Source organism: Martes martes, assembly GCF_963455335.1.
Source record: "Martes martes genome assembly, chromosome: 7".
NCBI lineage: Eukaryota > Metazoa > Chordata > Mammalia > Carnivora > Mustelidae > Martes > Martes martes.
In genome coordinates, this window is record NC_137894.1 from 16,085,380 (window position 1) to 16,112,221 (window position 26,842).

Consider the following 26,842-nt stretch of genomic DNA (forward strand, 5'->3'; position numbering starts at 1 on the left):
TTTCTCTGTGTAGAGACACAGCCTCCTTGATCATTGGTTGTTTGTGGATGGACTGCATGACCTTCATCCGATGAGGCAGTCTGGGATCAGTAGAAGGAACAACTCTTTTACAGTTAGGGTTGTTCAAAAACAGACTAACCTGGCCTATCATGGTACTCTCTTCCTATCCATAAGGTATGCAAGCAGAATTCATCAGGGAGGGAATTCAGCGGCCAACGTTTGGCCCACAGTGGACAAGAAGGCCTCGCACACTAAAATCCCAGGCTTCTATCACACAACACTGGAAGATGGAGGAAAAGCAAGCAGAGGCACGCCATGATGGAAGAATTCTGCTAGGGTCATGCCTGCTCTCTGCCTGGGGCTGGGGCGGGGGGAGGTCCCGATGATCACACATCACTTCATTCCCCCAAGCACCCTATGAGCGGGATGTCCCATTTTGCAAATGACCAAATTGGCTCGGACCAAATCACTCCTCTGGGTCCCCCGTCAGGTGGCAGAGCCAGGACACCAAGTTCGTTGTCTCTGACACCGCCCATCCAGGCTCATCCGATTCTATTCTGCAAATCGCAGGATATGAGAAAGGCAAAAGGCCATCAGCTGATGGGACTCTGGCATGCAGGGGTAAGCAGTTTTGATTTAATGCAGGAAATAGGAAAAAGACCACAGCTTTTTTTGATAAGGAGTCTTTTTTTTTTTCATCTCTGTAAACAGTTGACATCAGTTAATAATTTAAAAATAGGAGGAATAACAAAACGAGGGGGAAGAAATGAAAGAAAAGGCCCTTGAGAGGTACAAAGGTAACTAAAAAATACGGGAGGTCCTCAGCAGTCTTGGTGACAGACCAGCCTCTGACCAGAGAAACAGTCCAGACTGAACCCCACGGGGACGAAGGCACGCGCTTCCCAAACCACCTTTCTGGAACATGCCTCCCCAGCTTCTTCAACGGGGGAGCTACAGACTTATTACTTACATCCTAACAGGTCATGAGCATTAACTGCTTGCCTCCCCCCCACCCCCAGGAATTAGAACTCCAGGGTGGTTTTCCTTTGCTTGCGGGCTTGTCCCAAATGGCTGTGATGGCTTCAACCAACTTCTCCATAGTTGACGCATGCATGGAGAGCGCTTATCAAACAGTGCCAGATCCATCTAACCACACGCACACACAAACACACCCTCAGTCTTCCCAGACACAACCCTTCCAACAGAATTACAAAGGAACCTGGGACCATAGGATCAACGGTCACCACTGAGCCCAGGAGGGAAGTGGCAAACGGGTCAAAGCTGGGAAAAGAGTCTAGGGATACCATCGGCTGCTTCCGAGTCTGTTTGCTTCAAGCTACGGGAAGCGCATTTATGCAATCGTGTCGGCTTCTCAATATTAGATTGAAGGGCACGAGGTATGGATTACACCTGTGCGATTTTTGGAACCCGTGCAAAATTTCAGCGAGCCCCATAGAGTCCCAGCCAGTGGGAAGACATTTGAAAACGTTGTTTCAAATGCTATGATATATAAGGAAAGGTCCAGAGTGAGATTGCTCGGAGCTTATGAATATTTATTACAATGCATTCTTGAGAACAACCAAAAAATTAAGTACAGTATAAATAGAAAACAGATTTAGGAGTCAGTCATAGGTTTACATTATGCAAATGATAGTTAAAGACCTACAACCAGGATGTTGTTAAATGCCGGAAAAGGGGGGGGGGGCTGCTGCTATTTGGACATTTTCTTAGAATCGACAAATGATATTTTGAGTTTTTTGACAATCTGTTCACCGACGAGTGCCTATGGGCACATCTTGTCACTTTCGCTAACCTGGTGGGGGAGTCCCAAATTCAAAGCAAAGACGCAGGCCTGGGGTTTTCACAGCCCCCCTTGTTCACGGCAGGCAAGGCTTCGGGGGACAGAAAGTGGTCCCGAACCTCAACACGAAAGCTCTCACACACAGCTCAGCCAACCCTCAGCCTCGGAGCAATGAAGAGGCTTTGACAACATTCAAAAACTCCCAGACAGCTAGCTGAGCGCACTTGCGTCTCCAGATTAACAAGAAAAGAAGCATGAACAGGAGTCTTTGTGCTGAATAACTTTATCCCATCAAGGATGTCACCTTGGGCTTTGCGACACCACTCAGGCAGGCCGTCCTCTGAGCACAAAGCCCAGATAGGCATGCAGGGGTTAAAGGCAAAGGTCCGTCTCTTGGGGAGCAGGAGAGCCGGAAGAAGCCCCCTTTGCAAACTGTAGTGAAAGACCTCTAACCCCAAACTTTCACCAGATCCCACATCCTTTAAGGACGGCTGGCTGTTGAAGGGTTGGTTTGGTCTTGCCACTTCTTGTGAGGAAAGCAATACATATACGGTCATGGAAAGAAATACGTAAAATGCAGAAAAATAGAAACAAAGAGAAAATTTCGAAAATAGAATCAAACTTCAGTTGGGACCCCCTCCAATTCAGAGACCTCAAAGATGCTTTGCTTACAGCTCCTGGGGGCCCTGGAAGTGCCCAGGTGGAAAGGATGGGCTGTCACACTTCTCCCCTCCCCACCTCCTGCTGCCCACAGCCCACAGCCCCTGCTCCCTGCCCCATACCCAACTCAGCACTCACTCCAAGGAGCTGAAACCAGTCACCAATGGTCTCTTCATGATGCGGAGTAAGAATAAATGAGTTACAGATTCCATAAACTTCCCCACCAGAAATACAACCCCACCCGACCATCACCTGGCAAAAATTCCCTCCCAGGCCCCGGCTGCGTGGCTGCGGGCAACTCACTAGACCATCAGCGTGGCCCAGGGCGGTGAGACAGTCGCACAAACGGGCTCCACCCTGTGCATGCACCCCTGCATGTTATTAAGGAGACCAGCAAGGGCTCCCCTCCAAAGCAGCTCGGAATATAGTCATCGTGGCTGAGAGGGAGTCCAGTGTCAATACAAAAATCCACAGGAGCGTCAGTAAACACAAATAATGCGCCAGCTGTCAGCAGTCTAAACGCCGAGAACACAGCCCTCGGGCTTTGATACTCCTCTAGGTCCAGCCTCAGAGTCCAGCCCTCATTTCCAACATAGTTCCCTCCGTCGGTTATAAACAATAAAATCAGAATCCCCGTGTTTGGTTTTGTTTTTTTAAGATTTTATTTATTTATTTGACAGAGAGAGATCACAAGTAGGCAGAGAGACAGACAGAGGGGAAGGCGGGGGGTGGGGGGGAAGCAGGCCCCCTGCTGAGCAGAAAGCCCGATGCGGGACTCGATCCCAGGACCCTGAGATCATGACCTGAGCCGAAGGCAGAGGCTTAACCCACTGAGCCCCCTGGGCGCCCCAGAATCCCCGTGTTTTAAATCCATTAGTAACTACCAACCTGTCTTCGTGTCCTGGGGATTAACCAAGACTAATATTTTATGTTGAGGTTCGTCACGGTGCACAGTGCAAAAGCAAACAGCCGAGGCTTCAAGTTTAACCTGAAAAAAAAAAACAAAATCGCCATTTTGTTCTGTCATCAAAGTAAGGGCACGGGAAATTACTTACCAATTAATTAGCACCATATTCACTGAAAGAACACTGTTGCACAGAGGTTAATTTGACAGGATGGAAGCAAGGTAAAAATGGAAACCTTACGCACTCTGAGCTAAACACAAGTGGGATGTGACAAAGGCCTTTCCTCCGACTCCCACCAGCCAGCCCTCCCCATCCCTCCTGTACCTGTCCATCCGCCCAAGTACTGATTAAACACCCACTCAGCGGATACCCTCCAGCCTCCCCCTTCCAAATGCTTCGGGCCCCAATGCCTCCCCCACCCTGATCCCCTTCCGGCGCCAGCCCACAAAAGCTGGTGACCACACCCCCCCCTCAGGCTTTCACCTGCCATGCCGGCCTCAACGTTCCTCCCGGGGCCAATCCACAGAAACAGCCCGAACAAGCCTGTGTCCACCACCCCCGCTGCCACTCAGGCTGCCGGCTGCCCAGCCTCGGATCTCGGCAAGGAGTCTCAGCAAATCCTTACCCCTTCTGGGCCCTGCAGGCTCGGCTCTGACTTTGAGGCAGCCCAAGGGCAGAGAACCTCTGCTGTGAGACAGAGAACAGTGCTCGTGCCTGTTTGCTTATGAACGAGGGGAACACCAAGCAGCGTCTGGGGGCCTCCAACACTGGGACCCTCCCACCCAGAGCCTTCTCGCAAGGGCTGGTAGCCTCTCTGTGGCCATCAGACGTCATGTTCCCGGCTCCAAAGCAAAAGGTCAACACGTTCCATTGCCAAGTCTGTTTGGAAAACGGAGGAGAGCAGAAGAAAATGGAAAGAGAATGTGTCGGCTGAGCTAGGCGGGCAGGTCGCCCATATAAGTTTATAGCAGGCCTCCGCGGTTTGAGAGAAATGTTTCCTAACAAATGCTGAGAGCCGCGAACATCTGGGTGGCTCCCTGTCTTCAAGTCCCCTGTGGGGAGAGTCCCCGAGCTGGCTGTCCCGCGGTGGTTATGCGAAGCACAGTTCACCCACGAGGGGGCTGTTAGAGGCCATTAAAAATATGCACAGGAGTGCCTGGCTGGCTCAGAGGTGGTGGAAGCATAGAACGCTTCATCTCAGGGTTGTGAGTTCGAGCCCCATGTTGGGTACAGACAGAGATTCCTAAAAAATAAAATCCTTTAAAAAAATGTACAAAGCATTATATCGACATGGAAATTTATTTCCATTATATCGACATGGCATTTATTACACCTGAGAGTGTATTCTGAGAGTGACCTAAATATTTAAAAAGTATATGCAGAAATAAAAGTCAAATGGAAACATATCAAAATGTTCACAGCATCAACTGTGATGTTTTTTTCATTTTCTCTGTCTCTGGCGATAGTTCCCAAATATCATACAAGTGTTACTGTATTGTATTTTTTTAATTGTATTTTAAATGTGATAGGGCAGTTTCAAGATTGGAAACAGTTAACCGGGACTTTCCGGAGCAATGTGGCATGATGTATCCTCAAACCACTTTCTCATCTTTCTCTCCATTTGGAAAAATTTCTCTGGACTCCAAAAGAAAAACTAAATTTGCTAAAAGCCATGAGGAAGTCTGATACCACCCCAAATGAGACTATTTCAACTGCTAAGTGATAGGGAATGCCTGCCATTTCTTAAGTAACTGTTAAAATGGTAGGAAAACAATTGAAAATCTTCTCATGAAAATTTATTTTCTTCTAAGGGGGGGAGAAGCAGATAGCTATAAAGTCCTTTCGGCATTTCTATCACATAAAAACAACTTAATTTTAAGCGCTGTCTTATTTTATTATGTTTTTGCTAATCACACTAAAATTATTCACTCACTGCACAGACTCACATAATAGGTTTATGTAATGCAATCTCGTAAGCAAGGGTGAAATGAAAGCTGAGGACTGAAACTGCTTCGTAGAGCCTTTCAGAGCTAGCTTTCAGATTTCACCCGCTTCTCAGGTTGCCCTCCCCACACTCCAGCCCACCCTGCAGCCCACAGCCCGTGCCTCCCCCAGAGAATTAGCAGCCCTAACCCCAACGGAGAGCTTGCTTCCGTCTTCGGCTTAACTGCCACTAGGGGGCGCTGAAAGAGTGTGAGTGCAGGGACCTCGGTCTGCAGCTCAACATCGTAGAATCACCCAGGGGATTCTTGTAGCACTTGATCTTGAACTAGCGTGATCTCCAAGATCTCAAGAAAGCCACAACTGTATAAGCTGCACAAGCCACTGTTCTAATGAACTCTGGAACAGCTTCAGTACAGTGAACTAAAACTCTGCAGTGCTGGATACACAGCCATGGTATCAGTAGGTACGAACAAAGTCTACGATAACCAAGAAAATCTTGTCTCTTGGAACAGATCGGTCGTAAATCTGAAAGAAGTGTTACAGATTGAGGTACAGCCCAAGATTCAGATTTCTTTTTTCAACTTACTGCATAGGAAAAAAATGTTCTTCACAGTAATGCAATTTAAAAATTTTAGGGGCGCCTGGGTGGCTCAGTGGGTTAAGCCTCTGCCTTAGGCTCAGGTCATGATCTCAGGGTCCTGGGATCGAGCCCCACATCGGGCTCTCTGCTCAGCAGGGAGCCTGCTTCCCCCTCTCTCTCTGCCTGCTTCTCTGCCAACTTGTGATCTCTCTCTCTCTCTCTCTGTCAAATAAATAAATAAAGTCTTAAAAAAAAAAAAATTTACCCACGGTCCCTCCATCCTAACAAACAAAGGGTTTTCATTTTTCTCTGTTCTCTCCCAGCCCTAATCTGAAAGGCTATCTTATCAGAGCCTAAAATCATATGGATATAACCAAAGTCCTATTGACAAAACTTCATTCCAAATCACGAAATTTTAAAGCTGAGCCAAACCAGAGAGACCAAAGAGCAACCAAGCCCCTCATTTGACATATGGGGAAACTGAGGCCCAACCAGGCATTACGTAAACACAGTGTCTCCTTTAGTCCTCCTTAAGGACAATCCAAGGTACGTTCCAACAGGGGAAGTGGGTGGGGTTTTTTTGCTTTTGCTTTTGTTTCCCAAATAGGCTCCACGCCCAATGTGGGGCTTGAACACAGGACCCTAAGGTCAAGAGTCTGATGCTCTACCAAGGAAGCCACCAGGCACCCCAATAAGCTCTGTTATTGTCCCAATTTTATTTTTTTTAAAGATTTTATTTATTTATTTGACAGAGAGAGACACTGCAAGAGAGGGAACACAAGCAGGGGCAGTGAGAGAGGGAGAAGCAGGCTTCCCGCCGAGCAGGGAGCCTGATGTGGGGCTCGATCCCAGGACCCTGGCATCATGACCTGAGCTGAAGGCAGATGCTTAACTGACTGATCACCCAGGCGCCCCCTTTTCTTTTTAAAGATTTTTATTGTCCCAATTTTAGATATGAGAACATCAACACCAGAAAAGTTAAGACACTTGCTCAAGGTCACATAGCTAGTAAGCGGTAGGTGTGGGATTCACAGCAGGCTATTTTGCTCACTGCCTTGCATAACCGGACTTATCCTCAAGACTCCAGAATCCCATTCTAGAATTCCTTCTGCTTCTCAAAGTGGAATTATTCTAGTCTTCACTCCAGAAGTTGTTGTTGTTTTTAAATCTGTAATACTCTTTTTAGTACTAACTTGCTACTCTCTAGTAAGTTAGATTTTACGATCACACGTACCTGCTCCCCCGTGGGAAGAGAGAAAAGCTCTACTGAGGGCTGTATCCCTTCCCTAAGCGTAGCATAGTAAGCCAGGGCTGCTTCCCGATGCCTTTCAGGGTCATCTTCCAAAATATCCACAGGGTAAACACCTGCCAGGAGGAAAAAAAAACAGTAAGAAATGACATTAGTTTTATTCTGTTGTTAAAGGGGAGGTCCCTTATTTCTCGAAGATTTTTTTTTGTAAGCACACAAGTAACATTTGCCATAAAAATTATGTTCGCCTATTTTTTTAAGTTTTTTTTAAAAGATTTTAATTATTTATTTGGGGAAGAGAGAGAGTGAGTGAGAGACGAGCCCGGGGAGGGGGGGTAGAAAGAGAGGGAGACGAAGACTCCCCTGCCGAGCAGGGAGCCCCATGTGGGTCTCCACCCCAGGTCTCTGGGATCATGACTTGAGCCGAAGGCAGACACTTCACCAACTGAGCTACCCAGCCACCCCGTTTCCCTATTTTTTCTTTTAATGAAAAAATAGTTCCGCATCAGGCGCTGAAAGAAAATAGAAGACATTCCCAATGGCAGGGTTGGCAGGGACACGGGGGAGATAGGAAATTCCACCTGGGGGAGTCTGGGTGGCTCAGTCCTTAGGCAGCTGCCTTCGGCTCAGGTCATGATCCCAGGGTCCTGGGATCGAGCCCCCCATCAGGCTCCCTGTTTGGCGGGAAGCCTGCTTCTCCCTCTCCCACTCCCCCTGCTTGTGTTCCCTCTCTTGCAGTGTCTCTCTCTGTCAAACAAATAAATAAAATCTTAAAAAAAAAAAAAAAAAAGGAAGCTGCAACTGACCCCCGCCTTAGAATGCTACAGAAACTTCCTTGCATACACCCAAACCACCAAACTGTTTCCCAAGGAGGGAAGCCACAGCAGTCACATGCACAGGCAGGGACATCGAGAGCCCACACTAGCTGGTGAGAACCTTGATAACGGACAAAATTGAGATCCAGTTACTATTTTGCCAGCCTCCGTACTCGCTGTGCGGTTGATGAGATTTGCCAGCCCGTCTCCTTGCACTCGGCCACTGTTACGTAGAGAGCTGAAATGTACAAATTGGCGGGAACTGCAAACGTGTCCATACACAGGGAGACTCCTGCACACATTCCTGTGCAAGTTTCCCGCGGGCTCCTCCTCGGCATCTCTTTCTTGTCCTCACACTTGCAAGGAAAGTTATACCCTCGAAGAATCATCCAAATTGATAGCATCCGATTCAGCTCGGAAGCAGTGGTCAGTTTTCCTGGGATGCTGGCCAGCCTCAGCTGGGCATGTCCCCAAGTGGGAAGGAGCTCTGTGGTCCCCTCTCTTCTGTGGATCTTGCCTCTGATTCGGCTCTGGGCATCCTATGTGGAGGGGAGGATGTCCAGAGCACCTGTGGACCAGACCCCCACCTATGCGTTAGCCCACCTCCTGCCCCGGGCTTGACATGCTGAACGTGTCCTGGGCACACGCAGAGAGTGACAAGTCACTGAGCAAATACGTTCTCCCACTATTCAATTTTTTTTTTAATATTTGAGGGAAACATGGGTCCCAAGAAATTACAACTATAAATGCACGGATACAAATGTTTCAAATAAAGACAAAGAATTAACAGTCCTCTTGGTGACAATGAGTAAGTCAATGAGGAACTCTGGGATCTCTCCCTCTCTAAAAAGGGCTGTACCCCCAGCCAACATATTCTGCTGTGAAAGGCACATGCTTGTGGACACACATATACGTGCAAAAAGCCAAGGGAGCCCAGACTCCCCACCATGAGCCCCAAAGCCCCCCGCCCTGCACAGAAGACACCCCCATCCCCCAAGGTCTTTCTCCCACTGAGCACTTGGGAAATTCGGGTAGGCAGTCAGCTGGGCTCTTCCTTCAAACTGCTGGTCATCCTTCTAGAAAGTCAGGTGGCTTCCCACAGGTATGAGAAAAGACTGTGCACATTGAAATAACCAAGAAGACCAAACGGGAGAGAGGGTTGCTTCGACCCTGAAGTAGCCAGGGCACGTCGGCCCCATGAAAGCAGCTTGAACAACCACGTTTCCCTAACTGCCCCCAGGAGGGAGTAAAGATCCGCCTCCCTCCACCTCCCTGCTGCCTGGGGCTTCTCAGGAGAGACGCTTGTCAGCCCCAGGCCTCGAGAGCCCTCCAGTGAGGTCTGAGGCTCCCAGGACAGTGGCATCCCCCAGCTCCACTGAGAAGCCAACTGGGCCCCTTGGGACACTGCGGTCCTCCAGGCTCTGGGAGGGGGGCGCCGCACCATGGCCACAAGGCCCGGAAAAGCCTGGGTGCTCCCAGGAGGGCCTGGGGAGCCTCCTGCCTCGCTCCCTCACAGGCTGCCAAGGGTTACCTGGCCTCAGTTCTGGTCGCCTGTGGTCAGGAGAAATGCAATGAATGTGTTGTGCTCCTCACACACCATGAAATCATTTCCCCTGCTGGCTCTGCCGGCTGACGCTGTGAGACCCCCCTCAGAGAACTCCTTGGACAGTAACCTCAGGCCACCCTTGGCTCTCCTTGTTGGGGGGGAGTGTTGTGGGGGGGTGTTGCTCACAAGAAGAATCAGGCCTGCCTGTGGGGAGCAGGCCCTGAAGGGCAGAGATGAACCCTCCGGGAAGTGGAGGGCAGCTGCAAACACCTCAACACTCACAGAACAACCCAGCACCCGTGCTCTGTTCCCCCCTTTAAATCCTCCAAGCTGGGCACAGACCCCAAAACTCCTAAGAAGTGTCCTGGGGCAGGCAAACCAGCCTAGGGGAGGGAAGCTCAATGTTCAGCCCTTTGGGTTTTAATTAGTTCTCCTCCGTCTGGGTGTGGGGGGTGGAGGGGTGGAAATCCCCCATTAGAAAAGCTCCAGCAGCTTAGCTCTGACACACAAAATGTTTGGGTTTGTTTTCTGGAAATCTGGGTAGGAATGAAAAAAGGCGATGCTTACAGCAGGAGGGGAAGCACTCAGTGCTCAATGGGAAAGGGAACCCCTGCCCTTCTGGAGGAAGAAAGACCCCTCCCCAAATGGGTGGGAAGACAGACTCCCTCCGCAGCCCAGGAGGCACATGTGCACGCACGCACGCATGTGCGCGCGCGCGCGCGCGCACACACACACACACACGACCCCCAGAGGAAGGAAGCCTCCCACCCACCCAAACCGCAAGGGCACACTTGGGCAGTGCCCAGGGGCCTCCAGGAAGTAAACAAGTCTGGGGTGTTTCACACATGCGCTCTGGAACCGAGCTGGGCGGCCACACTCCCCTCCCTGGTGATGGAAGGCTGACTCTGGGCAGGGGCTTCCAGATGTGAAATGCTAACAGGCTTTAATGGCTTGAACTGAACAGGAAATATTTTTCCAAAGCCAAAAGAATGTAATCTTTTCAGTACAACGTAAAATGCTTTTATGAAAAAGGCACACAGTTGAAATAATAATTCACTGCAGACTGTAAAGAAAATGAAATCCCCAAACAAGCCCCCAATTTAAGAATTCACTTTAAGCATATGTTTGCTGTAGTCACCAGAACAACAACAAAGTGGTACCTCTTAAAGCATACTTCTGGGGAAAATACTTGAATCATTCAGGATCTTTGTCCCAAAGCTCCAGTTCCCAGGGTGGATGAATGGTGTCCCACTGAGCCACTACCTGTCACCCACTGCCCATCAGCCACAGCCACTACTGGGTCAGCACTGCTGCTCAGTCCAGCAAAGCCTAATGCTCTAGGGCATTCCCAGCACTTTTGGGTCCTCCTGATATAAACAGCAATGCCTATTAATGAAAAATCTGAAAGAAGTCAATGCTCTGCACTTAACCATTTATTCAGTATCACTTGCAGAATATTCTTTCCAAGTACTACCTCACCACAACGATGAGAAAAGTTCTTTCATTTTAGCAAAGTGAGATTTTTCTCATATGGGACTATTATTATGAGAAACATTAACAGATATTTTAAGTTTTACTAGCCCTGCTCTTGAGAATTTTGACCTCAGTGAAAGCCTCTATCCATCCATCATTTAACTACAAGGCATTATGTCACTGGAAAAGCTGACTGTAATCACTTGATTTTTTCGTAGTCATGTGGGTTGTCATTCTTGAATTATAGTTAAGAACAACTCTTGCTCATACCATGTGAAAAAAATTTCAGGGACACAAAATTATAAGGTAGTATTCTACTTTTATTTTTCAAAAATGGTTTAAGTGTGGATATTCCTAATATAGAATTTTTTTTCCCTTTCTTTATTTTTCTCACCAGTGGCCTCCTTTTCCCTCACAAATCAATTTTCTTCTGAAAAGAACTTATAAGAAGGAATCTTTATTATAGAAGAAACTGCCAATGGGGATTAAACGACTAATTTGGGACTTAGCAGGAAATATGGAGACTAGTTTGTAACCAGAGAGAGGAGGGCACCAGGAGATACCAAGGCATGTTGCAAGAAGGCACTGTGGAGTTCTGAATGCAGGTGTTCTGCACACCCAAGCCTGTGAGGGCAGCACCTAAGGGAGAAGGTTCCCCAATGCTACCTCAGGAGCTCAGAATTCAGGACCAGGAATTCATCAGTTTCCCCAATTTCTAGTGAAACGTGTGTTACCACACAGCGCAATCCCAGAGCTATGTGTCTTCGAACTCTATGCTTTAAATCTCCATAGTCACGGGGCACCTGGGTGGCTCAGGTGGTTGGACATCTGCCTTCAGCTCAGGTCATGATTTTGGGGTCCTGGGATGGAGCCCCGAGTCGGACTCCCTGCTCGGTGAGGAGTCTGCTTCTCCCTCTCCTTCTGCCCCTCCCACCCCCTTTTGTGTGCCCTCCCCCTCTCTTTCAAATAAATAAATAAAATCATTAAAAATAAAGATTTTATGTATTTATTTGACAGAGAGAGAGAGATCACAATAGGCAGAGAGGCAGGCAGAGAGAGAGGGGGAAGCAGCCTCCCTGCTGAGCAGAGAGCCTGATGTGGAGCTCAATCCCACTGAGCCATGAGACCATGACCTGAGCCAAAGGTAGAGTTTTAACCCACTGAGCCACCCAGGTGCACCAATAAATAAAATCTATTTTAAAAAATCCATATTCACAAACTTCATCTTGGGTCTCCAAAGCTTTCACCACAGGATGCCTTCAAACTGAGACTTTTGCTTTGATGATCAAAGATGAAAAGCAAAAATAGTGTTCAGCATCCATTCTGCAGTGAGCCCTTACAGACACACCACACAGCTGAGCTGAGACCATGGTCCTGACAAGCTCCTTCCCCAGAAACGACATCACGCATCAAGCTAAGCTCCCAGAACTCTGCACAGTGTCCGTGTGCCTCTGTCCTTTATCTCGATTTATTTTATGTATCCCTTAGCAAGACATGTCCTAAGGAATCAGAAAAATCCCAGACAGGTCAGTTGTGGGTCTAGGCATGCTCAAAACCTTTTGCATATACGTTAATGGTAACTGATTCTTCTCTTTAGCCAGTTCCAGCTTACAAGAGGTTTCATGGGAACGTTCTACTTCCAAACAGTCAGGGAAACCGGTGCTGAGAAAACCCACCGTTGTGCAAAACGTGGCCTTTTACTTTCTATCAAAGAATCCCAGTCGGTACAGCCAGCACGATGACTCTCCTCGTGCCATTCCCAGGCATATCCTGCGGAACACGAGCTCCCTAAGAGGCTTTGAATGGGGCTCCTACGGCCAGCACGTTTCAAAAAGGAGGTCTGCTGTGGCACTTAGGGGTGCCTGGGTGGCTCTGTCGGTTAAGCACCTGACTCTTTGATTCTGCCTCAGGTCATGATCTCAGGGTTTTGGGATTGAGCCCCACATCAGGCTCCACAGTCAAGCAGGGAGGCTGCTTGAGACTGTCTCCCTCTCTCTCTGCCCCACTCCCACCCCGCACATTCACATTCTCTCTCTAAAATAAATAAAACCTTAAAAACAAAGGAAAAAGAAAAAAGGAGGTCTGTTGTGGCACCTAGAACTCACTTCTGGGAGTTCCACAGGCCTATCAGCAAATGGAACATTTAGAAATCCTAAAGCAAAAAAAAGAAAAGAAAGAAATTCTAAAGTAGTGGAATTTGCTTAATCCAGCATTTATTTCCCAGACTTATTAAACCAAGGACCTCTTGTCCCAAAACACTGACAGATGACAAGCATACCTTGGAGAAGAGTGTTTTGTTGTTGTTGTTGTGATTTTATTTATTTGACAGAGAGAGACACAGAGAGAAAGGGAACACAAGCAAGAGGAGTGGGAAAGGGAGAAGCAGGCTTCCTGCTGAGCAGGGAGCCTGATGCGGGGGCTCCATCCCGGGACCCTGGGATCATGACCTGAGCCGAAGGCAGATGCACACGGTTCTTGGGTGCCCGGGACTGAGCCTCCCGGGCACCCAAGAACCGTGTTTTGAAGTAACACCAGGGCAGAAGCAAGCATCACTCTCAGACAGGCAGCAAAGGTGCAAATGCCTGGGGCCAACGGCCCGCCCGGCAGGGGGCCACCCTGCCAGCAGAGCGACTGTCTACAGAAAGGAGCAGAAAACAGAAGGTGAAGCAAACACACACTTGGATATTTTTGTTGGTTTTGAAGAGCATCTGATTGCCAAAATAGTCTTAGCAAAGAATTGAAAAAACAAAAAAAAGTTGGAAGACAGAATGTAGAATCTGTTAGAATTTTTCGAGCAGATGAGCAAAATTGTCAGGGAACGGAGGCACGCTGGGGAAAGGTCTGCAGGTGGTGGCGGGAAGGTTTCGTTCCCCAGTAATTGACAGGGTGCCTGTCGCTGTGTTATCACATATTTAGTACTGGCCCACTTGCAGCTTGTCATTGCCTTGGCTGAGAATAAATCACTTGTCCCAAATCTAAGAGAGTAAAATATGCAGATGATTTTATGTGCCTCCCACACAAAGGTTTATGTAATCCTAATTGCTTCTAATACGAAGGTCTCGAAATCTGAGCATTGGTGCGTCTTACTTTTTAGGCAAAGGATACAAAGATAAAACTATCTTTTCCCCCTGCATCATTCAAAAGGATTTGAGGTGGGAACGAAAGGACTCTTCCCTTTGCAAACAGAGAGGGGGACAAACGTGAAGCCCTGTTTGGGGTAGACGGGACGAAACAGCATCTCACATATATGCTTCCTGATGAATGGTAACAAAAGAGGGGCCCTTGCTCCCACAACTGCAGGAAGCTCAGCCTTCCCTCACCCCCGAACCAAGCCGCTCTATGCCATGTGGTCATCAGCATGGTGCCAGATTTGTTTAACCTTTACTGAGAAGGAAGAAGCCTTTTGCACATACCCAGGAGAACACTGAAAGCCTGACTCTTTGTATCCTGCATGTAATTGACCAAGAACTTGAAGAAAAGCAAAAAACATATCCAGCCCCAGTGTCAATAACACCACCATTAACACATGCTGGCTCTAGAGCTGGTGGGGAAATGATGTGGGGAGCCACCATTCAGAGTGGAACCAGAGCCCTAACCCACACAGCACTGCGATGAAGAGGAAGAAAAAATAACTCTTCGCCAACCTAATGCTTTTACCCACTACTCACAGAATAACATTTCTCAGAACTTACCCCAAAATCATGGCTATTAATGGATTTCACAAACCTTCATCCAGAAATCATCTCTCTATATGTTCATCTATTACACTGCAAATGATAGCAACTCTGAAGAGGAACAAAAAAAAAAAAAAAAATCACTTCTATTTGGCATGCCCAGCCCCGTGCAAAGAAACAAAGGGAGCTGAAAATAGATCAGTGCTTAGTCTCCGGAACCCAGTCCTAGACGAAGTTGTGCACATGTAATAGTACTTACAATCATCACCCAGAGTACCATGCAAGGAGAATGGATGGAAAAGAATTGGTTTACATTAAACCTCAAAAGTTACTTACTTAGGAAGAAGGCCATTACTCTCCAGTAACTGGAAATGTATTGAGGTAGCTACTTTTTTATAAGGGCACTGGACTCTTGTGTAAAACTAAAAAGTAGATGAAGAAATACACGCCACGTAACGATTACTTGCATCAAAGTTAGTACCAGCACAGTTTTAAATGGAAGAAATTTAAAAAATAATAATAAAAAGAATATTCTGCCTTCTGTGGATAAAGTTTCTAAAGTACTGGCAAAGTGGGGCACCTGGCTGGCTCATTCACAAGGACATGCAACTCTTTGACCTAGGGATCGTGAGTTCAAGCCCCACATTGGGCGTAGAGATACTTAAAGGAATAAAAAATAGATTTTTTTTAAAAAGTATTAGCAGGGAGAAAAAGTATTAGGATATTGATGATAAGTTCTCACGTTAGAATGAACCCTTTTTGTTTATAAAAAAATTAAAAATTAAAAGTAAAAAAAAAATGAACCCTTTTACATCTTATATTCGCAGAGTGTTTTTGCAATTTACAAAGGGCTCTTGCAATTGACAAAGGGCTCCCACACAAGTCCTTGCTGGTTTGAAACTTACATCAACTCCTGGAAGTCAACAAAGTGCTCACCCCCATTTTTCAGCTGTGGAGGCCGAAGTTCAAAAACAGAAAATCAGTAGTAGGGTTGGACTCAAACTCAGATCTGAAGATTTCCAGCACAGCCTTTACCAACGCCCCTGCTTACTAATTTATATCATGTCAAGAGCCACACATTATCTACCAGCACCAAATGACAGCTAGTCCTCAGCACAGCACCGCTTAAAATACCTTTTTAAGGCTGAATAATATTACATTATGTAATACGTGTATGTGTGTGTGGGTATGCAAAATGGTATAAAAATACCATTTTGTTTACCCATTCGCCTGTTGTTGGACACTTGGGCTGCTATCATCTTTTGGCTATTGCAAAGAACGCTGCAATGAACGTGGATTTAAAATATTTCCTTCAGTCCCCGCTTTCCCTTCTTTTGGGAACTAGAATTGTTGGATCATAGGGTAATTCTATGCTTAATTGTTTAAGGAACTACCATACTGTTTTCCACAATGGCTGCACCATTTTACATCCCCACCAAAAGTTTGCATGAGTTCCAATTTCCCCGCATTCTCGCCAACACTTGTTATTTTTTGGGTTTTGTGGGGGTTTGGGTTGTTTTTTTTTTTCCCTATAACAGCCATTCTAATGGGTGCAAAGTGGTATTTGTTATGGTTTTAATTTGCATTTCCCTAATGATTAGTGATGTTTAGCATCTTTTTAAGGGCTTGCTGGCATCTGTATGTCTTTTTTGGAAAAAGGCCTATTTGAGTCTTTCGAAAATTATGGTCATACTTTTAACATGTGCTTTGAAAACCTTGTGAAAAGTAAAGGGACATGAATTTGCAAGGGGTTAAATGACAAGGCTGATGTGGCCTAAGTGGGCTACCTGCAGAGGATACGTTCACACGACCTGCATCACAAGTCAATGATGCCCACCTCTGCCCCCTGTCCAGCTCAGACGCACTCCAAACAAAGATAGCAGTGGCTGGGAGGTGGCTAAAGTCGAGTGTACAGACTGAGTGTGCACTGTCATTTGGTAAGTCATTTTAAAGCTTGGAAGGGGGGAGCGCCTGGGTGGCTCAGTCAGTTAGGCGTCTGCCTTTGGTTTGGGTCATGATCCCAGAGTCCCGGGATCAAGCCCTGGGACTCCCTGCTCAGCGGCGAGTCTGCTTCTCCCTCTCCCACTCTCCCTGCTCATGCTCGCTCACTCTCTCTCTCTCAATAAATGAAATTTAAATTAAAAAAAAAAAAACCTCCACCAGTTTAAATAATAATAATAGTAATATAGTAATGCCCTAAAGCTTCTATGACACCTGCTCCTAGGGTCCCTATCCAAGGGTGACACCAGCTTAGACCAAGGTCTTCGTGTTACCCCAGGGTCCTAGGAAGAGTTCTAATCAGACCCTGGTCACATTCAATACTAACCCCACAGCCAAGGTTTGCAAAATTTTCTTCTATAAGGCTATGTTAAAATGTGCAACATAAAACATCATGGCCATCATTTAGGGTGCCAGACATTACACTGGCGAAAAAAGCAGAAACAGTCTCTCCACTTATAGGACTTAGAGGCTGGTCGGGGAGACACAAAAACAGTTGAACACCCCCATGGTATGGCAGGGGAAGGGAAGGGGAGACAGGATGACTTGGGAAGTTCGATGTGGAGGCAACCATTCAGCAGAGGACCGAAGAATAAAATGTCAGCCCTGTGCAGAGCAGAGGCAAGGGCCCCCCAGACATACAGGAGGAAGAAAGGAACGGAAGGATTCCAAGAGCTATAGGTCAGCCAGTGTGGCTGCAGCAAGACTGGCCAAGGGAAGAAGGGCAGGAATCACGGAAAGCAGGTGGGCAGAAGCCAAAGTTACAGGACCTTGGCCTTGTTCCTGACTTCAGGGTTCAAGGACAATGTAAGAGGAGGCTGCTGAAATGTCCCTAACAGGGCGTGATAGCTGGAAGGCGTGTTTACTGCTTCTTCCAGAACACAGCGCAGCAGGAAACCAAAGAGACGATACAGGTTAAGGCAGCCAACAACAATGGTTTGGAACCATTGTGATGGCAGTGGAGATGACAAGAAAGAGATGACAGGCATGTGATGGCAGTGGAGATGACAAGAAAGAGATGACAGGCATGAGCCAGATGTGCGGTAGACATGGCAGAACTCACTGCTACTTAGATGTGTGGGGTGAGGGGCCAAGGTGACCTTCTACTCTAACCCATCCCCTCCACATAAGTCAATGAAATTCTACGGGGAGCTTTCAACTTGTGACAGATTTATAAACTAACATTGGAAGCAGTCTCAGTCTGCTAAGATCCTAGTTCTTTCCGAAGAGGAAAATCGATGAACCTGCCAACAGAAAGAGTAAGATGTACATTATTCTAAAATATTACGAATTTTCCTTAAGGTATTATGAAATGAGCCCATCTTGAAAGATAGATGAAGCAGCCATAAAAGGAGCTCCCCAGTACTGAGCCACACAGGTCATGACATTTGAGCACCAGCACTGGGGTCATTCAGACCTGATTTCAAAAACCTCTGAACATGGGCAACACTCTCAGATCCCCTCCCTCTTTGGGAGCTTTGTGCTATCGCTCAAAAAACTTCATTGTCGCTCAAAAAAAAAAAAAAAAAAATCTCTGAACATATGATGAAATAAACAGCCACAATAGGAGCAGCACAAATCCGACCCACAGAGACTATAGATGTTGAAATTATCCAGTATATAAGATAAGAAGAGTAAATACAGCTAAAGAAATTTAAATTTAAATTTAGGGTATGTAAAGAGCCAAAATTATTGTTTGAGCAGTAAAATTCTAGGGGAAAAGAAGTAGATCTAGATACGAATGTCTTAAGTAGCCGATGAACTGGAAAATATATCTGGAGAAATTACCCAGAATGCAGCCCAGAAAGACACTGATGTCAGATATGGTAGGCAGGTTAAGAAAGAGGGTAAGTAGGATAACCAGGTCCAGTAACAATCTTAACGGAGGTTCTAGAAGGAGAAAATAGGATGAACAAGAGTCAGGATTTGAAGAAATGATTGTTTTCCATAATTGATGAAAGATACCTGTCCTCAGATATTAGAATCCCAACCAGTCCCCAAAGCAGGAAAAAGAAAAAGAGAAATCCTCACCTAGACACACTGTGGTCAATCTGCAAAACAAAAAAAACACAAAAATAGGACCGTAAAAGCAGCCAGAAGACAAAGACAGAGCCTCCAAGGCCAAGTAGACTGACAGCGGCCTTCTCCACCGCAACTATGGCAGCCAGATGACAATAGAAGAACATTTTTAAAGGACTTTTCATCCTCTCCCTAGCAAAAGTAACTTCCAAGAACATGGGCTAATAAAGAAAATCCTCACTAAAGTTATTTCTAAAGGATACACATCAGGAGACAGGAAAATAACTTCAAGAGAAAGTTAATTAAGAAGGCATGGGATCATGGGCCCCTGGCTGGCTCAGTAGATTGAGCATCTGCCTTCAGCTCAGGTCATGATCTTGCTGTCCTGAGATCAAGCCTCTGTGGGGCTCCTTGCTCATCAGGAAGTCTGCTTCTCCCTCTCCCTCTGTCCCTTCCCCCCACCCCCCCACCTCATGCTTGCTCTCTTTCTCTCTCTCAAATAAATAAAATCTTAAAGGGGGGGGGGGGAAGAACGGGAGAAAAGAAAATAATAAACACATGATAAAATCCAAGCCAGTGCTGACCATATGAAACAAAACATCTAACTGGAAGAAATTAGAAATCATCATAGAACAGGTTGCTATGTAACAACAGCACAAAAACTGGGAAGGGGATCTGTGGAATGAAAGTACTATAAGGCTTTTAGATGACTCCAGAGAAGGTTTAAAATTCATTAATTTCAGAATTAGAATTAACATGCATATTAAAATTTCTAAGTTAGCCCCCCAAAGAACAGAAACATAGGTAGCCTATTTCAAAGTAGGAGAGACAAAAAATAGAATTAAGGCAAGGGTTGGGGTGGGGGATCTCAATATAAAAGACATAAAAACAAGATGATTTGTTGATTATTCACATTTCATTTTTATGATTAACAACAGCTATTCCTCAACAAGTAACTAGACGATCCTTTAGCAGGAGAATATATTTTACCCCAAATATTTCTAAGTATTTTAGTATTTCTATCAGTGTTCGTGTAGTAAGGAAAAACACAAAGCCATACCTTTCTTTCTGGATAGCTTAAAATAATTTTTTTCCCAAGATGTTCTAACAGCCCAAATGTAGGCAATACACACACTTTACAGAAATCACTTGTTGGAAAAAATAAAGGTCAAAACGAATGCCAATTATAATTCACTGTTTGGGTATTATACCGCTCTATCTGCTACATACACTGGGTAAAAATAATTCACGAAGTTGGGGCACCTGGATGGCTCAGTCGGCTAAGCGTCTGCCTTCGGCTCAGGTCGTGAGCCCAGGGTCCTGGCATGGAGCCCCATGTCAGGCTCCCGACTCAAGAGGGAGTCTTCTTCTCCCTCTCCTTCTCTCCAACCCCCCTTCTGCTTGTGTGATCTCTCTCTCCCTCTCTCTAGTACTTAAAGAAAATCTTTTAAAATAATAATAATAATAATAGTCCACGAAGTAGCAGTCTAAGAGAAGAGATCTGGACAGGGACAGTACCACCAGAAGAAGGTTTATACAATGGGGAAGTCTCCATAACATTGACTTCTCAAGCTCTTACCACTGAGTGAAATATTCAGGGACTCTGATTAGGGTTTATTTCAGCAAAATGCAACGAAGGCATGAACACAGCTTTCTCCCTCTCTTAATGGAATTCAAGAGTAGTGGTTAGAAACTTGGTTTCCAAGAAAAACACATTTATCTTAATTTCTACAAGTCTAGGAAACCGAGCGGTCTAGAAGAGATTTGGGGCCTTGGGAGCCCCCAAAACATGCAGGGATGGGAGCTCCCCCTCGGCCCTCCCTTTGGCCCCCCAGCCCTCACCTCAGCTGGGTCCCAGTGGCCCTGTAGCTGCCCCGGTTTGGAGGAGCAAAGAAGCACAGGGAAAGGTTTCTATGCCTGGACAGACAATAGGTACTGGGTTAAGTAGGAAATGAGGCCACAGCCCAGGCATGGGGAATGCAAAGGGTCTGATGGGAGAGAGCTCCCAGGGGGCCAGAGTCGGGTGGGAACAGCATGCCTGGATGTCAACAGACATGCCTTTGGGGACACACACGCTGTGTCCCACCCTCCGACCCAAGCTTGGAAAAGAAAACCTACAACAGAGGGTGAACTAAAAGGCATGGAATTTCCAAGCCAAAGCTGTTACATCCTAATGAACCTTATTCAAAAGCCCCAACCCTCTGCTGCTACTGACAGTCTTAACTGCCACCCCCCCCAACTCCCCCCCACCCACCCCCGGCAACCCAGCAACCCTGACTTTAAAAGTCACAGGACACCGGGGGCATCTGACCAACAAATGTACCTGAATTTTGTCCTGACTTATCTTTCTGTATCACACGACACAGCAGAAAACATGGTCTTTTTCTACAATCCTCTGTTTGGAATTTCCCAATTCTACAAATAAGAATGTCATCAGAAGAGCCCGGAGCCAATTGCTGTCAGGATCCCAGCGAAGGCCAGTCAGCAGGTCAGCAGACTAGGGTTTCAAAGGTCAGAAAGACAACACCTCAGTACCCACTGCCCTCCTACCATCCAGTCTGAGTCTCGGCCCCTCGATCATTCACTCCATCCTGCCAAGACATGTCAGGAGGTCAGAACCCCAGCCATTTCTGGTCTGGCTTCATGCAGTGGAGATCACCACTGAACACGGACATAATACAGCCCTTGTTTAGAATTGGAGGCGAGCGAGAACCATCTCTAGCATGGAGAGCATTCTAGGGCAGGGAATCACAGCCAAGGGGTGGGGGAGGTAACATGAAATGCCCAAGCCTGTAGGGGGGCCTGCTCAGGACCGGGTCTCCCAGGACAAGTGGGACCCTGGAAAGATATTCCAAGGGATGCACAGACCACAGCACTGTTCAGGGGCGCGTCTGCCCCAGGGATGGCAGGCCAGCCTGTATCATCACCCCATATCCTGATACCCCCAATCTGCAGAAAATTCCCCAGTAATCCTACAACCACACAACCCACAAAAGCTTTCACCAGCTCCTAGGGGAAATGATTTCTCCGTTCAAAGCTCAGGTAGCTCCTGCTATGTGCCAGGTAAGGGCAAGGTACTCAAGAAGAAAGATCACTGGAGGTCCTACCCTCAGTCTGGTTGGGTGGGAAGTAACTGACAAACCTCACAGCCAAAAGGATTTTTAGAGACCCTCCCACCCAGCCTCTCCCTTCCTCCCTGATGAAGGGACAGAGACTCGCCAAGGGTCATGAACGCTCTTTGTGGCCATGACACGAGTCCCAGTGGCCAGTCCAGCCCACTGCCCCCAGTGAGACCCTGCTTCCAGAAACTCACTTGGCCACATGCGTCTATGGGAAGGCTTCTATACCTTGAACTAGAGAAGATCCAAAACACCTGATTGATATTTGATTTTTTTTTTTTTAAGTTTTATGATCATAAGAGGTCCTCCCTGAGGAGGGAGGCCCCTTCGGGACTGGCTCATGGAGTATTTCCTTCCAGAGCCTACACTCTTTTGGGGTGGGGTGAGAGGCCATGGCGGTTCCCCCATCAAACATCACCATAACAACAGGCTCCTTTCTCTGGGGATCAGACCATTACCACCACCCCCATGTGACTCCCAAACCTGCCACTTCCTAGCAAGTGACCTTAGGTAAGTTACTTCTCCCTTGCCCTGACCCACTTTCAAGCAGACGCCACTCTGTACCCACCTCAGCCTCTCCCGGCACCAGGCCCTGCCAAGGGCTTCTTTGATTCCTGGTCTCTCCTCCTCTGGGTCCAGGTCTCATAATCTCAGAACTCCACCCTCTCTGAGCCCTCGGGCTGTGCCCTCAGCTCCTCTCCTCCTCCCACATCCCAGGGCACACCTCAGCAGGCCTTCCAGGGTCCCCAACAGGGCTCACGGCAGGCACTACTGGCCTTTCTAGATTCTTCCCACACACCGGCGTTAGTGTTCCTGACTAACTCTTCAGTTATCTCCAACGAGAGGCATGTTCTGGAACATTCTGAAATCACTGTGTCTAGATTGCTTCATGTTTGCCCCCTCCAAAAGTTGGTTCCTTCCCTGGTATCACCACTCTCCCTGTTCCCCTGACCCAAGCTTCGGAGTCAACCCATCTTTTACAGTCTTCCTAGCTCGCTAGCTTTCCTATAAAGCTCGGCTTGATTACTCGTGCAAACTTTCCAACACCGAACTTTTCTTAACCGGAACACTAAGCTGACTTTCTAAATGGAGATCATCAAACCGGCAAGTCTCACAAATGCTTCAATTTGGGTATAAACAGAAGGGATGAGGGCAAACCAAACGGCCCTCTCAGAAGGGACCCCAAATTTTACTCTGGGCCCAGCCCTCGGCTGTGATGAGCACAGGGTCTCATGGAACCCTTCTGAGGTAGGTCAAGTCCTTATCTCACCGAGGAGGGAAATTCAAGGTGAAGGATGAGGAGAGTCCAGAACTAGGACACGTGTGACTTTCGTTTTCTTCTCCAGGATGCTCCAAGCTAAAATGACAGCAGCAGAAGGGCTGCTGAAACCTAAGAAGTTCTTCAGCATCAGAGAAATAAAAAACACATACAAACTCTGAGAGAGAGAGAGAGAGTGTGTGTGTGTGTGTGTGTGTGTGTCCCTGGGGCATGTCTTGAATTACTGGGGGTAGCTCCAGAGCCCCACTAGATAGTGCCCCCCAACTGGACATCCCAATATTGAGGAGATTCATCTAGATATAGAACATGACTCCCACGGAAATGTCACCTGCCCTTTCCCTATATGTTAGGGCTAAAGTAGTGACCGAGACACAGCCTTGTCCGAAAGCACGTCTTAGTTTAATGCTTCCTTGTGAAAGGAATATGGACTCCGACACAGACACGATTTGTTCAGGCCCTTTTTGGAAACAGGCTATCAATGCTCAGGCATTGGTTCGGCTAACGTCAAAAGTCCAACCCATGAAGCTCTAACACACACGGAAATGATTAACGTGGAACGGCCATGGGTCCTCTGGTCCATCAGCAACCATGAAAGCCAGAGCCAACGCTGAAAGAAATACACGAAAACCCTTAAACCAGTTAGGCCAAATTCCACTTTTCCAGAAGGTGAAGTTACCATGACTTTTCCCATGAAACGTAGAAAGACTGGGTAGGATAAGCACAGCGCCAAGGCCATAGCTGGGAGAACTCTCTGACCCACGGGACTACTTGAGAGGAGGAAGAGAAGGGAGAAGATATGGATCGAGCAACTCTGTGCCCACCAAGTGCTGAGGGTAAGGGACATAGCTCTGAACAGTAAGTCCCTAAGTGGCCAAATCCTCTCCATCTAGCAGAGGTATTGGATGAGATCAGAACAGCCAGTCAATTGTGTTTCTTGACTCCGTTCTCAAGCAAACTGGCAGCACCACTCCCACAACTATGGCGACCAACTTTCCAGAAAGGACGGGGGAGTGGGGGGGGGATTAAAAAAACGAAACAGTATCCTCTCCCTCTTTAAAAACAGAGAGAAACCATTTCTCAATCTCTAGACCAATGAAAACTTTCCCAAGGAATGGAAAATTCATACAATTGGCTAGCGGCCACTTTCTCGTCTTAACTCACTGGAAATCTGGGGAAAACAACTCAAAGTCACAGCTTTTAAAGGCAGGCCATAAAAACCAGTTATCTGTCGCTGTTGGCTTCCAATAAAAGGCAGAGGAGCTTCCATAAGATTGGTTATTTTTTTCCTTACACAAATGTGTGGCGGGAGAAAGCGCCCAGTCTGGGGTTGGAGTGCACTTGGGGGGCAGGGCTGGTCAACCGTGGCCGCGTGCCTCCTGGCTGGCCTGGACGTGTAGGGGACCAGAGGTCGAGAGGTACTGGCCCCAGGAGCCCTTCCAGCCGCCTGTCCCCGCAGAAAGAAGATGATGCGGGGGGCAGGGAGGCATTTCCTCAGCATCCAGTACCAGGACGCCAGCTCCCTTGCAAACACTCCTTTTGCGGAACTGGCAGCCACCCCGCTAGGGATTTGTTCCACGTGCTTTCAAAGTCAGAAGTGGCACCGTTTTTGCCTGATTCTCCGGAGACAAAACGGGCAGGGGCTAGCGAGAGGAGGAGTTTGGGGGAAAGGAAGGGGCGCGCCCTCAAATCCAGAGTCTCCAGCTGGCCTGCTGGGCTGGGGGCCGCGCGCCCTTCGCCCAAGGTGCCTGGGGGCCAAACAGGCTGTCCCAGAGGCCCGGAAGGGGGTGGCGCGGGGGCAGAGGCGCCCGCTGTAACCCGAGCTGCTGTACTGTTTTCTCCCCCACCGAGCGGTTCCCATTTCACAGACAAGGCCACCAAGGCTATGGGAAGGCGGGGAGCTCGCCAAGCCCGGGTCAGCGGTCAGGACGCCGGGTGGCCCCGGAGACGCGCTGGAGAGCCGTGGCCGTGACCCTTCCCGGACGGCCCCTCCTGGGGGTGAGCGCCGCAGCACCCCGCAGCCGACGTCCCGGGTCTCCGCGTCCTCCTCGTTCCCCGGCGGCGACAGGTGCGCGGCCTGTGGCGCCCTGGCGCCGACTCCGGGGAAAGTTTCCTGGCCGCCGCGCGCTGTTTACGGTCTCGTTTTGCAGCTCTGGGGCCCCGAGCTCTCGGGCCAGCCCAGCCATTGAAACCCGACACGCGGGGAGGGGCCATCGCGGCGGCCAGCGGGGGAGGCGAGCGGGCTCGGGGCCCGGCCGGCCGCGGCTCCCCTTACCTGCGACTCTGCGAGCGGCCTCGGCCTCCATGCTCGGCTCCGGCTGCGCTGCGTCCCTCCCCGGGGGCTGCCCCATTTCCCCTCTCCGCCTCCGCCCCTCCCCGCTCGAGGGCTGCCCCCGCCCCCCCTCCCCCGGGGCTGCCCTGGCTCCAGGCTCTCGGCTCCTGGCTCCCTACCCGCGAGCTGGCCCTGCCCCCGGCCCCCACCCCCTGCCTGGGGCCTTCACAGCCAGCCAGCGACCTTGACTCCCCAGTTTGCAAAGCCAGTCCTACACCTCCGAGGAGTTTCTTAATTCTTTGGACGAGAAAACTATTAGCAGCGCAATCCATAGCCAGTGCCCCGCTTCTGAGCTCCTTTTCAGTTCCTTCGGCTATTTCTGTTTACAGGGACAAGAATCATTTACATTATCCCTTTTAAGAAATGTACACAGTTTAAAAATAACAGAAAGACCATGAATGGCACACTTAGGGCAGAACAGCCAATGACCTGTTCTGCCCCTTTCCAAATTTTTTCTGATGACTGTAATGTGCCTGTTTTTGCTGATAACTAATACTTGCATCGATTAAATGTTCAGGCTTGTGAGCAACTTGAACTAGCGTGATTCAATGACAGCCAGCTGTTTCTCCAGTATTTCAAAGTGTTTTTTACAGGAAAGGTGTGGAGCTGGGCTGCTTTTGGAAATGCTGATGGCCTTGGAACCCAAGGTCTGTGGTCAGTCAACTAGTGCTTGTTCTCCTGTTGGCAGCTCTGAAATTGGCCCTTGTAGACAGCCACGCAAGCTGCATCCTGGGTCCTTATGGACTCAAGGGTCTAGCGTTCATCTGCCTGCCTACCCTCTGCCCCAGCAACCAGCTGCTCAGAGAATCCCCCCAACCGCTCCCCACTGTGCACCCCCAACTTCAGAACAATGGACTTGCCATAGCCCAGGGTATCTTCATGCGTGGCATGAAAAATGACCCCAGTTCCACTTCCACTGCTCATTGTAGCAGTATGCAGGTTAATGGAGACCAGAGCTGGAGACCCTCCTTAGATCCAGCCTGAGTCACTTCCCGAAGTCTGAGATTTCATTTTTCTACAGCAATAAAATGCAGAGCTCCCTGGGCAATAGCTTTAACTTCTCCAATCACCTGTCCTCATTAAACACGGGTTTATTAGGCTCCTACTATGTGCCCTATCCTGTTCCAGATTCTAGTGATTCAGCAGTGAACAAAACTAATAAAACTTTACCTTTGAGGCTTATTTCTAGTGGGTAAAAGTGAGCAGGAGATAGAACATCATAGTATGGTAAATAAGGGCTAGGGGAAAAAATTAATATAACAGAGAAAGGGAAGCAAAAACATGAAGGGAGGGAGGTTAAGTATGTGAGAAGAGGAAATGGCGAAAGTGGCAACAAGTGCAAACAAAGGCCCTGAGGTTAGGGTTAGGAACAAGTCTCTTTTTGGGAGCCACGCATCTTTGTTGAACCCCTCATATTTGTGGGTGTTACTTAAGCTATTGACACACACAGC

At 48.0% G+C, this 26,842-nt stretch overlaps 1 protein-coding gene across 1 annotated transcript in view; it reads right to left on the reverse strand.

Moving 5' to 3' along the window:
• The window catches only part of LOC308345351 (protein FAM169B-like), an 87,773-nt gene extending 62,353 nt beyond the window's left edge, over window positions 1–25,420 (reverse strand). The window contains exons 1-3 of the mRNA XM_080807413.1: window positions 25,335–25,420; window positions 7,125–7,255; window positions 3,350–3,449 (exon numbers count right to left, since the gene is read on the reverse strand). Of these exons, the coding sequence (XP_080663539.1) occupies window positions 3,350–3,449; window positions 7,125–7,255; window positions 25,335–25,410 (307 nt within the window). The 5' untranslated portion in view covers window positions 25,411–25,420. The remainder of the gene's footprint in view (window positions 1–3,349; window positions 3,450–7,124; window positions 7,256–25,334) is intronic.
• Between the last annotated feature and the right edge of the window lie 1,422 nt (window positions 25,421–26,842).